Source organism: Phaeodactylum tricornutum, chromosome 25 (assembly GCF_000150955.2).
Source record: "Phaeodactylum tricornutum CCAP 1055/1 chromosome 25, whole genome shotgun sequence".
NCBI lineage: Eukaryota > Bacillariophyta > Bacillariophyceae > Surirellales > Neidiaceae > Phaeodactylum > Phaeodactylum tricornutum.
The window spans coordinates 121,697-134,718 of record NC_011693.1 but is presented as its reverse complement, the minus strand read 5'-3'; the positions used below and the strand labels follow the sequence as shown (position 1 = coordinate 134,718).

Genomic DNA, 13,022 nt, shown 5'->3' with positions numbered 1-13,022 from the left:
TGGAACGAACGAACCGTAGTATGTTGGTTGGACCAAGTGGCCGACGGAACGAAACGGGAAAATCCAAGGCGTGTCTCTCTCTGTTCGATGTGTGTTGAAGTTTGGATCGGCCGTTCGCGGTGGCCGGTTGGATCGCCCCCCATCTCATCGAGGGTTTAGGGTTTCTGGTCGATCCAGTCGTGTTGGGACGTCGTTCCGACGGTCCCAGGTTCGAACGATTCGAACGCGGAACGCCCGCCGCGATGCGCGCCAGCGCGACGAACGGGAACGCCGTCGAAGTCGTTGGTACGGGACACAAGGAAACGGAATGGCTTCCACTGGAAACGGAAGCACTCTCGTTTCTCTCTAATTCGGGGTCGTTACCCAGGCGCATCCACCCACCCGTCTCGTCTCCGTCTCGACGGTCCTCTCGGCACAATTTTAGTTGGAAAGTGTGGCCAAGACACAACGAGTCCATTGACCAGTAATTGGAAACTACGAACGCTCTTTCTGGTCCCCCACATCACCCAACAACACATCACCAACTGCCTAACTCGGAATTCGTTTTCCTTGACTTTCGTACCAGCTTTGTCTTTTTCTCCCATTGCCTGCCGCACGATGTTCGCCGAAGAAGATTCCTGCCTAGCCTACAATGGCGAGGGTATAGCCTACCAAGAATTCACTTGTGTTCATCCCGAACTGGATCGATTCTACTTGTCGTAAGTCACGCTATCGACCCCCCTACACACTGAGCTATATACGTACATCCACACACACACACACACATATATATACCGTCGCATACTCACGATTCCTTGGTCTCACACTTGACACGTTTGGTCTGGATGTCTCGTTCCTCCCTGGCAGTGTGGAAAAGTACTACGACCCGATTCCGGTGTCGCAATGGATGGAAGCGCATCCGTTGGTTCCCATTGGCGCCTGCCTACTCTACGGACTCTTGATGGTGGCGGGACAGGCCTACTTTCGCACACGCGAACCACTCCGGGCGCGGACCTCCCTCGCGGCCTGGAATCTCTTTCTGGCCCTCTTTTCCCTCGTCGGCATGCTCCGGACCTTTCCCCAGCTTGTACACAACCTCGCGACGCTCACGCTCCGGGAAAATCTCTGCGCCAATCCGCAAGCCACCTACGGATCCGGATCCACCGGATTGTGGGTACAACTCTTTATTCTGTCCAAATTCCCGTACGTTTCTTTTTGCCAGACATGTGTGGGGCGGTGGTGGACTCACATATATACATACACACACACACAGATACTGACACTTGCTGGCCTTTATACCCCTTTCCAGTGAACTCATTGATACAGTATTCATCATTGTCAACAAGAAGAAACTCATCTTCTTACACTGGTACCATCACATTACGGTCCTCCTCTACTGCTGGCACAGTTACGTCACCAAATCCCCGCCGGGAATTTTCTTTGTCGTCATGAACTACACCGTCCACGCCTCCATGTACGGATACTACTTTCTCATGGCCATCCGAGCCCGACCCCGTTGGCTCAATCCCATGATTGTCACGACTATGCAAATATCGCAAATGGTCGTGGGCGTCGCCGTCACCCTCCTTGGCTTTTACTACTCGGCACGTGCCGCCGACCACCAATCCTGTCGAATTAAACGGGAAAACAACACCGCCGCCTTTGTCATGTACGGATCCTATCTATTTCTCTTTCTGCAGTTCTTTGTGGGACGCTACGTTGGCACCCAATCCCCAGTCGCGTCCAAAAAGACGGCCTAAGCGAGTCAACCACGACACACTCCTACACCGGGCTCTGTTTTTAATTCACCAGTACTAGTTGTTTTCTACGTTTCGTTCTGTTGGTATTAGCTTGTTTTGGTTCCGTGCGTTGCCTATCGGTAACTGTAGATCGTGGTAGCCGAACCTTCAACAACGGAAAGGCTACGTTCGTATCGTGACGTTGTAGCGATGTTCGGAGCCCAAGCAAGCGTGACGTCTGCCAACCATGCTCCGGTACACGCACTGTCGTTCTGAACCGTTACATCGGATTGTCCATATCCCGGTCGGTGTTGGGCGATTGCTGGTACAGAATTTCGCTCACCAAGTCTTGATAGGCAATTTCCACCTGCGTGGGCCAGTACCGTGGTTTCCGGGCTTTGCGCCGGCGAATTTGTTTCACCGTATCTTCTTTACTAATCCCCTGCGGCAAGCCGCCGTTCTGTTTCACGCGTCGTCGGAGATCGTCCAAATCGGACGCCAGGATGGTCTCGTCGTTGGGTTCCTCCTGAAAGCGATCCAGAATAGCCTGGAATTCTTGTTTCCGCTGCAGAGCGGCGCGTTTAAACTCCGTCGCCTTTTGTTCGTTCCGTTTAAAGTCTTCCGTCGGCTCTTCGAGCCATTTGGGGCGGGCTCCGGGCGCAGCGTACGATTGCGGCGACGTGGCTTCCACGTTGCCGAGCAAATCTTGTACCCGGGCGTAGTCAATGTCGGCGTGCGCCGGACGTTCACCACCCCACAGCGCGGTAGCGACCGCTGTACCGGTGAACGTGAGAGTGTCGCGACGCGAAGCCGATAACGTCGTCGTCGCCGTGCGGCGCGACCGGACGACGGTAAAGGCCGCGGTGGAACGGACGGCCGTCAGGGTCGCGAACGCGACCAGGAAAAGCTTCGGCATGACGGTGATTTGGATTCGGTTTCAATGCGGGTGCGTGCGACGGTGAGTGGACGAGTCAGGAAAAAGTAGACCGTCGCCAATTTACCTATACGGAGTCACTCGATCCGTTGTTGTTGTGGTCGTGTTGGACTGCCAGGACCGACCGGACCTGACTGTGACAACGAGAAGCGCATCATCGGATGCGGCTTCTGTCAGTACGTCCGGGTTGTACAGACTTGCTTGGAACGTCAGAGTGAACGTAGGAATCTGACAGACTTACATTTTTTTCAGATTTAATTGTGCGAATACACGAAAATGTTGCAACTTTTCTCATTCCAGATTCTGGAGGCCAGATTGAAAACTGGGTTCCCTCGTTACGAGCTAGGAATTACCATACCACAATCCGACGATTTACTGTTAGACTCACAATGGGTGTCGAGTTGCCAACCGTCTACACCTATGCAGCTAGGAGCGATGCTGCGTCGTCTCACGTCAGTAGTCCAATTGCATTCCATTTAGTTCAAAGACAAAAACGTGGACGGCTGGTCCCGAATGGTCGACGAAACACTATCGGAGCTTATCATTGTATTATAAAGTCACCACTGCGTCGGATACGTGTTGTTGCTCTTGAGTTGGATCCACGTCCACGATGGTTAACATTCCGTCGGCACTGCCAACGAAAAGGAATTGAGGAATCGGGTTGAGTTCGGGATTCGTCAAAGCCAAACAGTGTACGGGTCCGTGCCGAGACAAGTCCACCACGGATTGGATTTGGAGGTCGCTCAAAGATCGCACACACACTTGACCCCGCGTCCCGCCCGTCACGACAAATTCGTTACAGAATTGCAGGTCGTACAGTTCTTCGCCAGCGTTGACGCTCGCCAATCGCACGCCGTTGACGCTAAAGGCGTGCAAACTCTGGTCCCGCGCGTGTACCACGACGGTTCCTGTGGGGTGCAGCGCCACGCGTGCGATGGCCGGCGGGGTGCCGCCGGATACGGGGGGCGTGAAGAAACGGACGAATTCACCCCGACGCAACGTATGCACGCAAATCTTGCCTTCTCTACTACCCGAAATCACCACGTCTAGGGAAGAATCTAAAGCCACACAAGTGATGGGCGTTTCGTGGCCCCACAGGACGTGACAGCAACTTAAAACACTTTCGCCAGTATTGGCAGATCCCAGTGCGGTTTGTACGTATCCGTCAGACAGTGCCACGGCCAGGTCGGAATGGTCAACCACCCATACGCGACACGTACAATCCTCACCTCCCGTCACCATGAGTGCATCATCCTGAGCAACGGCCAAGCATAGTATGGGACCACGGTGACCACCGGCCTCGGTGGCCAACACTCTAAGATTGTTGTCCAAACCGTGAACGCGAACGCCATGGTCCCAGTATCCACAGCTTACCAGAAGAGCCGAGGCTTCCGCTCCTGCCAAAGTAAGATCGGACCCCGACATGAGACGCGAAGTGTAGGCTATCGAATTTCGGCGGAGTTCTTCCTTGGCCCGACCGCCGAGCGATACCGCAAACGAGGTGCTCGATGGGGACAAGATGCTGGTGGTGTCAGCGGAAGTTGGTGGAATTACGGAACCGCGCTTCGTGGCCGTCCGGGATGTGCTTGATGAACGACCCACCGGCGCGCGTAGTTTGTCCATACGTAGTCGATTGTTAGGACCCGCGGACGGGAACCATCGGTATGTGCCAACACTCATGTCGCTGTATACGGCAAGGATTGTATCGGAGAAGACGTGCACTTTTGTCAAAGTGCCTTTCGCGTATTCGCTCCTTTTATTGGCAAACTGTTTGGACGGGGTATAAAATCGTAGCTTGCGGACTTTGGCGGAGGGTAGAAGCGGTGTCCAGGACTCTTCGGCAGTATACCGGGCTGGATGAGGATAATCTGTAAGTAACTGGCAAGGAGTCTGCCCAAAGTTCTGTATATGACTTTCGGCAGCCTGTCGGTCAATTTCATCCGTAATTTTGTCCAGGTCGACGGATCCTTCGTAAGAGAGATGATGAAAAATGTTGTGCGCGGCTTCGGCCTCGGGCCCCCTTTGTTTGTAGCCAAAAATTAAATCTATCCATTGGTGAAGATTCCGCGACACGTTCTCGGATTCCAAAGCAAGTCGTTGAATTCGAATAAATTCGTGAGGCGACCCTTTAGCCCATGGCGGGAGGCCAACTTTGTCGACAAGTCTATTGTTCTGCGTCCGTCCCAAGGGGAATTCGTTTGTGTTGAGGTACATCTCTGGGAGACAGAAAAACTCTGGAATGAGCTCCTTCATATCCGAGGTAGACGTCATGCAGCTATTCCACGAAGCGGCAATGTCGAAAAATAGACGGTCTGGACAATCGAATCTTCCCGACTGTAGATCAATAGCCATAGAAGTGAAGGGCTCCTGTCGTATCAAGAAATGAAGGATTATTCCTGGAGACGAGTAGTGGCTTCCGTAAAGAAACTTTTCTGCTTCCGTAAACCCAAACAACTCTAAATCCTTGTAGCGCTCCAGTAGTTGAGCGAGGCGATCGGGATTTAAAGCTCCAATCGGTTTGGAAAGGTCGCGATAAACTCTGGAGTCTGATAAATCAATGTTGTCGCTGGTAAAGTCGGCAAGTATCCACGGCATGACTGGATACTGCGTAATGTCGTTGAAACTTCTTCCAGCCAGCCTATTTAGTGCAATTAAATAATCGAAATTCGATAGCTTTCGCTTCCTCCATTGATCCATGAGCTTCGATCTTCGAAAAATTACACGGGGGTTCAATGACTTGGGAGAGCAAAGCATGGGAATCTACAAGAATATGCTGGCCTGTAAGTTGGCGTTTCGATAGAACTGTATTTTGCATCAACCGCTTACCTTGCAGCTATTTCGTATCTTGGCATAAAATCGATCTCTGTCTTTTCCACCCGCAGGAAAATTGATGAAAAGCTCTTGTCCATCTGCAAAAAACATTTCCAGAGCTTGCTGTCGAAGCATGTATCTTCGACCCTGAATTTCCGACAGGCGACACAGTCTCCAGCGTCGATCTTTTGTCTCTGAGGGTCCAGTATCGTCCATTCCCAGCGGTTCCTTGGTCATTACATTCATTTCGTCGCTGATCTGACGAAAGTATATACCGTGATTTGTCAACAGAACCTTTCCTTCTGTGTAACTACGGAGCTCAATAAGCATGACATTTTCAAATCGAGCGACAACGCTTTCGCTTTCTGACCACATAAATATCTTCGCCCAGCCATCGATATCACCGTCCGCACCAATATTATCAATATCGCTGGCTCCGATCTTGTCCCATTCCTCATCACGTTGGACTTCATCGGGATTCCCATCTGAATTCGCCGAAGTGTCATCAGCGTCTTTCCTGCCAAACACATCGTTCGATTCAGTGTCTGAAACCAATTCCAGATCGGTGGAACCTTCGCTGTCACTCACAGCGTGCATCGTATCATCTTCGACAGGTTCGCAATCCATTACAGGGTTTTCAACGATAAATGCATCAGCATTGCGACGCATCACTTCAGCCAGATCTTTCTTCTCTCTCTCAAGACGGACGGATGAGCGATACTCTTCTTCCCTGTCACGTTCCTTTCCCAAAGATACTTCGTAGCTCGCATCCTCGTGTGAGTCGAAGTATCTGTTTTGAACCATAAGAAGCCGTCGACCGATTGGATCGCTATATTGCGCTAGCTTCCAATGAGCTGCTAGCTTCCATGGTTCAACAACTTTCCGCTCGAGACGATGCCATCTAAGCTCGGCGCGGTTGCGACGGCGAGACTTGGCCTTTGTCAGCTCTGCAATAGCACTATCATGTCGATCGGACAATCGCGAGGTGATTGTATCGCCATCGTATTCCAAGTCACGCACAGCGTCCGTTTCCGCCCATTTCCTTTGACTTTCAAGATAGCTTTCAAAGCAACTGTGCAGGGCTTTCTCATAGTCCACGACAATTGCTTCAGCCTCTTGCGCTAACTTTTCGATTACGATGAATCCCTGCACCGTAGGTCCTTCGCTATTTAGTGCTATTGTACCCATCGTAGCTTGCTCAGGTACAGCAATATCTGCTCTTGTTTCTATATCCTGATACTTCGTCACCCATCGACTGCAGAGAAACTCCCTAACAACACCTTCCTTTGAATGAATTCTGTGGTCTCCTTCGAGGCTGGCTTGAAGATCGCCGTACGCTGCAGGTGACAGGGAACTCTTCAGAATATGGTTGCGACCTCGAAAAACTGTGGATGCAATGTCCCTTAACTCCAAAGAAACACGTAAGAGGCGACGGTGGTGTCTTTTCTGGTCCTCTCGGGATGCAAAATACGTTTCGAAAGGACTGGATTCGACTTCTATGAGCAACGCGGAGCAGCGCCCAAGCGCTCTGTGGCAATGCAGGACTGTAGCCAAAAGAAGCCTGTCAACCATCGCCATATTTCCCTGGACCACAACCTCAGACAAACTTGGTTCTTCTCGCACAAGTTCCAGAGCCCAAAACAAGAGACACTTTAATCGGCTCGCGCACTGCAAAAGCTTAACGCTGCTCGGTTCCAATAGAGCGAGAAGTATCAAAGACAATCGAATCGCCGATGCGAGCAGTGTCCCTTGCGACGGACCTAGTCTGGGTTCGGAGCTGCGAACCAAAGCGAGACCGTGTATATGGGACGCAGGAAGCGACGAATCAAGCGAATCAGGAAAAATGAAAGCGTCTAACAGAGTTAAAACTTGAGCAGCGATATTGACACATAATCTCCGGTCTATATCTTGTCCTTTCTCAGCCCCATCTAGCGCACTTTCTCTTATTGCTTTCACCATGTCACCATATTCGTAAGCCGAGATACCCTTCACCTTCGACTCAGGCAAATGTATTCCGTGAAGTCCATTGGAAACGATGTCCACTGCAGATGCTTTTTGACTGCTATAGTCAAAGAGGCTAGCGACGCCGAGGCTACAATTGATGTCGAAAAAGGACAATGAGACGTTTGATGAAGCATCTCAGAACATCACCATTCGCAATCTACGCACCCGCTCTTCGTGGCTAGAGCAACTACCACCTCGGTCAAATGTCTTAAAGATCGCCAGCTGCGGACAGCTGTTGTCATGTCCAACCCCTTCATCCCGTTTGACAAGATAGCGTCAGTTACCAGGCGAGCGCTCTGTTTCAATGGAAGGCTCTCTGCTTCGAGATCGACATCGTGCCAATCTTCGGCGCTAATTGACCCGATTTCGAGCAGAGTTCCGTTTTCAAACACATTTGCACATAAGCTACTTAGAAGAAGGAGAAGGACAGTGTGTCCGTTGACACACACCCTTTCCAAAGCGGACACGTTTTCTAGAGCAGAAAGAGCCTAGATTTGGAACGGTGAGGTGGGGAACATTTTACTAGCAAAGCAACACGGTACAGGACGTACTTTGTTTCCTCCTTCTCGAAGTATATGACCTAACAGAGTCGCATATAAATCAATGCATGTGTCCAATCGGCTTCTCAGAGCATCAAGCGAGTCGCTGTTTTGCTCATGGAAAACAAATGACAGCTCTGTAGACATATTGTCAGATCGCTCCGTGGTCGTTGCGTTGAATTCCTCCGATTTTGTTTTAGATTCAAAATCAACCTGATTTTGGGCAGCTACAAAACTTTCGAGAGTTTCCGACGCGAGGTGAAATAAGCTTGCTTCCCAATCACTGACCGATGCCAACACTGTTAAACTCTTTCTATTGCCGCGGGCAAGATCTAACAGATCGGAGAGCCATTGGTCTTTCACCCGACTATCCAGATAACGAAGCAGCCGGAGCACAGTCCCAACGGCCAAAGCATCTTGAATGGCATGCCCGCCAATATTCTCCACTTCCAAGAGTTTCTTTTCTGCCCAAATGAACGAAATTTGGTATCCAGATATGGCATCCTCAGTTACAAAATATCTTCTAAGAATCCCAATAGATCCAATTGCCGAAACCGTCAAATTGTTGCCATTCATGATCCAAAACAGAAGAGCTACCCTTGTTTTTGGCCCCAGATGAGAGCGATGGCTTCTTAGCAGGTGCCATAACAGCTTGAAAATAACTCTAGCGGTCAATTTTGGATACAGAGAAGTTCCCTTAGACCCGGTTGGGCCCATTGCAGCGATGCCCTTGGCAATTTGAGCCATCCTATTTGCCCCTCGCCTAACGGACGAAGAAACGTCTGTCCCGGAGGCCGCCTCCGGCTCGGAGGGTAGAATAGGACCAAACGCTAGGCCTGAATCCGGACCTTTCGAAGCGAGTTCCAAGTACGAGCATATTGAGCGCACGCCCAAACTGAGAATGTTGTCATCAGTTGAGTTCACTAGACTGCTCAAAATCCACGCAGCACCACCTTGAACGCTTCCACAGCAATGAGCAAGACTCATGTAAAGGCCATTGACTGGTGGTCGGACTTGAAGAAGCATAAAGAGAACAATGGAACAATCGATTGCCAAGCGTTTTGTATATGCTTGAAGTGAAGAATGTGGATCGTTGGTACCACCATCGCTTGGAATCGTCTCCCATCGCTGAGCGTCTAGGATAGACGAAAGAAAATTTAGAAATGGGGCAAGTTCACGAGGGGACGTTCCGATCACGAGAATGTCAAACAGCATTGCAAGAAACAGATTTTTCTTGTCAATTTTGCTGGCAGCTATTTCGTTTACTTCAATGCTTGTACTGCCCTTCGCCTCCAACTCGCAGAGTCCTTGCACGATATATTTCGAGCCTAGGCAATCCCTGACTTTTTCACCGTTAGATCTTGTTAATATGGCAAGAATCGGAAGTAACGCAAGGTCGAGAGCGGATGCGGTTGTCGATGTCCCGATCCAAAGTCCGAAGTTGAACAAAAATCTAGAAAAGATTTTCGCCTCGAGGCCAACATAGTGCTCACAAGCAGATCGCAGTCGAAGAAGCGACAAAACGAATGAATTGGCAATTGTTTCGTTCGAATTCAGTGCTTGAAACACAGATCCTTCGTCTGGTTTGCTTAAAAACGAATTTCGGCAGGTAGTTAAGACATGCTCGTACACGTCCAGGGCTCCACACCGAAGTAGTTCTCTTGCGTTTTCATCGTGATCTTTCACGCAAGACGATATCAAATCCACAAGGCTCTGAAGCGAGTATCCGAACGCCAGTTCTAAGCGCTGCGACTCGTGAGTAACCGTAGCCCTATCTGACAAAAGAGACCGGAAGAGAGGAACACTTAGCTGCATGCCACCAAGATAAGATATGACGTCTTGCGCAGAATTAGAGAACCACCGATATGCCTGTTCCAGCTGAACATGTGCACCTACGTGTAGCTCTATTGCTAAACAAGAATCAGTTACTCTTTCTGGGTCCCAGACAACGAAGATTTTGGAGCCGAATGAAGGGTTTTGCAACTCGAGGGCTAGCTCATTGTCGTCTATTTCGTCGGCTTCAAGAAGATCGACTACTCGAGCTTTCATCTCCTTTTGCCGAGAACCTGATTTCTTTCGTTGACTAACAACAAGTTCGTCGGCTTCATCATTTAATGTCTTCATATCGAGCGCTTTTGACTTTCGAACGATTTCACTGCGCCGTGAATCCCAGCGGTTTTTTCGACTCGAAGATCGCTTGAGAGCGCCTGAACTTCCACCGGAGAGCTCGAAAAGAGTACGAAAAGAGGCATCGGAGATGGTGTCATTAAATATATATACTGTTCCAGCTTGTCCGTCAAACTGAGATCCAAATTCAAGAGTTAAGTTCAAGCTCGATCGCAAAGTTACCCTCCGAAGACTTGACTGCAAAATCGACTCCTTCTCGAAATCGGAGTCAGAAATCCTTGGAAATGGAAGTGGTGCGGTAAGCATCACCTTCCCGTCAACCATTATCGACACTTGTTGTCGAGTTGAAAGCGAAAAGACACCCTTGAGTCGCGATCGAGTATGTCTAACTGCCAGGTGGTACCAAACTCTTGGCAGGAGGACACAAGCACTAACTTTCACACTGTGGGCGACTAGGTTTCCATTTCCAGAGTCGAATACCGAAACTGAGACGGTGCAAACATCATTCGTCTTCTCGTCAAGTGGGACGAGGCTTACTTCAATGCCACCTCCATCATCCGACCTGGCGCTTATCAAAGTTACATTTGAAGAGGAGCCAAAGTGCTCGGCACGGAACCAGACCGCCACTCCGAAATCATTTCGAAACGGCCAAGTTGATAACCCTGAAATTTTTCGTTTCAACCCACGCTGACCAAACAGAAAGAAATTCTCGGGTGGAAGTTTAGGGAGTATCAATGAACGCGATGAGCCCGTAGCAGCTGTCGTCAGCGCCCGAACGATTGAGACTCGTGCAAGAATGGGCAGCTCTAGAGCCTGTCCCAGATCCAGAACACGCCGAATCGTCTTTGCGTTGACCCCAGCAGCCCCTAGGACACCTAGTAGTCGTCCCAATGGTCCCAGCAACAATGCACACGATGGCGTTGCCGCTGCTTGTTCCCATATATCTAAAACCTTCTCTACAGCAATTTGTGAGTCTGAAACAAGCTCTCTCTTCTGAGCCTTCCACGCGTTCACACATTGAAATCGAGCTGAGCTATAGAGCATATGTGGTCGAGAAGTAAAGTGGTCTGGGTGTACTGGTGGTGACTCTAGGCTGCCACGGTCAATAAAAACGTCTTTTTCAATCAAAAAGCAAGTTTGATTGTATTCTGGGTCTGTTTCATGTGTAAGCAATCGAACCAGAATTCGCAAAAAGGAAGCAGCAAAATGCAGTGGAAGTTGCAGTATCGCGGGACTTGGCTCAACTCCCGATAACAGTAAAGAAACAACACGATTATCTTTTTCCAACATTTGTATGACGGGTTGTTCGGGAATTGGAATTGAGACGTCTTTGGAATAGATTCGACTCATTTCCATCTTCAGAATTGCTCGAGCCGAGTCGAGCTCCAGAGGTGGACAGCAAAAACCATCAAAAAGGCTGCAGAGTACTTTTGCCTCCGCTCCGGGCAAAATATCATCACTGACAGTACGGTCATCAATTATCCGATACGCCTTAAGGATCTCGTATGTAGGTTCCAACGACGAAGGGGACAAAGAATTCGGAACTCCGATCTGGCCGATATCAACCACTACAGGGGCTTTGGCTTGTACGTTCTTTGGTCCATTATCGTCTATTTCAGTGGAGGTCATCAACGAAGTTTCTCTTATCGGAAATGTTTCACTTGTGTCATAAGGCGACGGCAACGCGTCTCCAAGAGCAAAGTCCATTTCTACATAGCTTGCGTCAAGGTCGTTGCTGGGAGCTTTTCTTATTCCTTCCAGATCTCCTCCCACCAATACCTCATCAGATGATAGAATTTCTGTTCGCCTTCGACCTAGTCTTCCACTTGGAGATAATTTCGTCACCATTGGCCGTAGCGTCCCCCCACGAGTGCTCTCCATAGCCGAAGCGTCTTCCGACAGATGATTTAGCAGCGATGCTTCCATAGAAGCCTCTTCCATGTACGCAAACGAAGCGTTTCGTCCGGTTCGATCTGTAGACGAAGCTTCCCCGAAATCGCTGTCATCGTCCCCGGAGAGCATCGAATCCGATCGCTTGTGTCCCGCAGCTTTAGCGGCTCGAACAATGGCAGCACTTCGCTCAGAAAGTTGAAACGAATCTTCTTTCAGTGCAGACGCAGCAGAGGAATGGGGTTCGCAGTTAGAAGCACTGAAAGGATTGATTGGAGGCTCGCCGTTCTGATCGAAATCACTTTCATCGTCGGAACGAACCATTGTGCAATGGGGGGAAACAAATGAGTGGGGGCAAGGAATCCTCACCCGACCCCCGTCCACCAGAGTTTATACTCTCTTCCGCGCTGCGAAGTTTACAGAGGCAAGGTCTGTTTTAAATGTTTAGTTGAAACAATGTTGCCATGCTAATAGAGAGTGTTTTTATACAGTGAACAGCAGACAAAGCGTCGCCTTCTTTTCAGATCATTCGATACGAATGTATTCCAGCGTTCGAAAATGCTTTCGATCTTGCTGCGACTCTTCCCGTGAAAGGCTACGACCCTACCTGTAAGCAAGACTCAAATTTGAAAAGGGCTCTCACTTGCGAGAAAGCGCATACCTTACAAACTTTTCCCAGCGATCTATATAATATCACCCTGTATTTTTGTACACCTAAACCTACTAGATTACCATATGTCTGCCAATTTGTTTGCTATTAGCAGGAAGTTGATGGATGATAAGATCCATAGTGAGCATTGTACTAAGATGAAAGCTACCAGTCAATTGACAGTCTCAATCAACAGCATAGGTAGATTGGGAATTTCGTCTGGTAGCCCGCCACGCTTTTACCGTGCGGAGTGGCTTACGAAACCGGATTTCAAAATATGCACTTTGTCGGAATGCGATTGCAATACAAGTGACGTTTCCCGATTCTTGTCGTAAAATAGCGGCAACCAC

The 13,022-nt window shown here is 49.6% G+C and overlaps 5 protein-coding genes across 5 annotated transcripts; 1 reads left to right on the top strand and 4 right to left on the bottom strand.

Annotated features, from left to right (window-relative positions):
- Window positions 1-441: 441 nt before the first annotated feature.
- Window positions 442-1,739, top strand: PHATRDRAFT_49867 (predicted protein; the record flags this gene model as incomplete). The annotated part of the gene is made up of 2 exons (XM_002184704.1): window positions 442-1,182; window positions 1,289-1,739. Exons 1-2 carry the CDS (start codon window positions 887-889, stop codon window positions 1,737-1,739), a joined length of 747 nt encoding a protein of 248 aa, XP_002184740.1. The 5' UTR covers window positions 442-886.
- A 195-nt stretch (window positions 1,740-1,934) lies between these two features.
- Window positions 1,935-2,726, bottom strand: PHATRDRAFT_56615 (predicted protein). Its single transcript, XM_002184617.1, has one exon. The coding sequence runs from the start codon at window positions 2,632-2,634 to the stop codon at window positions 1,999-2,001; it is 636 nt and encodes a 211-aa protein (XP_002184653.1). The 5' UTR covers window positions 2,635-2,726; the 3' UTR covers window positions 1,935-1,998.
- Window positions 2,727-3,201: 475 nt separating this feature from the next.
- PHATRDRAFT_40679 (predicted protein) lies at window positions 3,202-4,332 on the bottom strand (the record flags this gene model as incomplete). The annotated part of the gene is made up of 1 exon (XM_002184616.1): window positions 3,202-4,332. The coding sequence occupies one exon, from the start codon at window positions 4,330-4,332 to the stop codon at window positions 3,202-3,204; it is 1,131 nt and encodes a 376-aa protein (XP_002184652.1).
- A 261-nt stretch (window positions 4,333-4,593) lies between these two features.
- PHATRDRAFT_16408 (predicted protein) lies at window positions 4,594-5,349 on the bottom strand (the record flags this gene model as incomplete). Its single annotated transcript, XM_002184615.1, has 1 exon — window positions 4,594-5,349. A coding segment is annotated over one exon (756 nt), but the record flags the coding sequence as incomplete, so codon positions are not given.
- A 129-nt stretch (window positions 5,350-5,478) lies between these two features.
- PHATRDRAFT_40677 (predicted protein) lies at window positions 5,479-12,347 on the bottom strand (the record flags this gene model as incomplete). Its single annotated transcript, XM_002184614.1, has 3 exons — window positions 5,479-7,555; window positions 7,633-7,955; window positions 8,019-12,347. Coding segments are annotated over 3 exons (6,729 nt in total), but the record flags the coding sequence as incomplete, so codon positions are not given.
- Window positions 12,348-13,022: the final 675 nt, after the last annotated feature.

Excerpts from the sequence above, each read along its gene's own strand:
- PHATRDRAFT_56615 (XM_002184617.1), bottom strand. The coding sequence starts at position 2,634 with ATGCCGAAGCTTTTCCTGGTCGCGTTCGCGACCCTGACGGCCGTCCGT.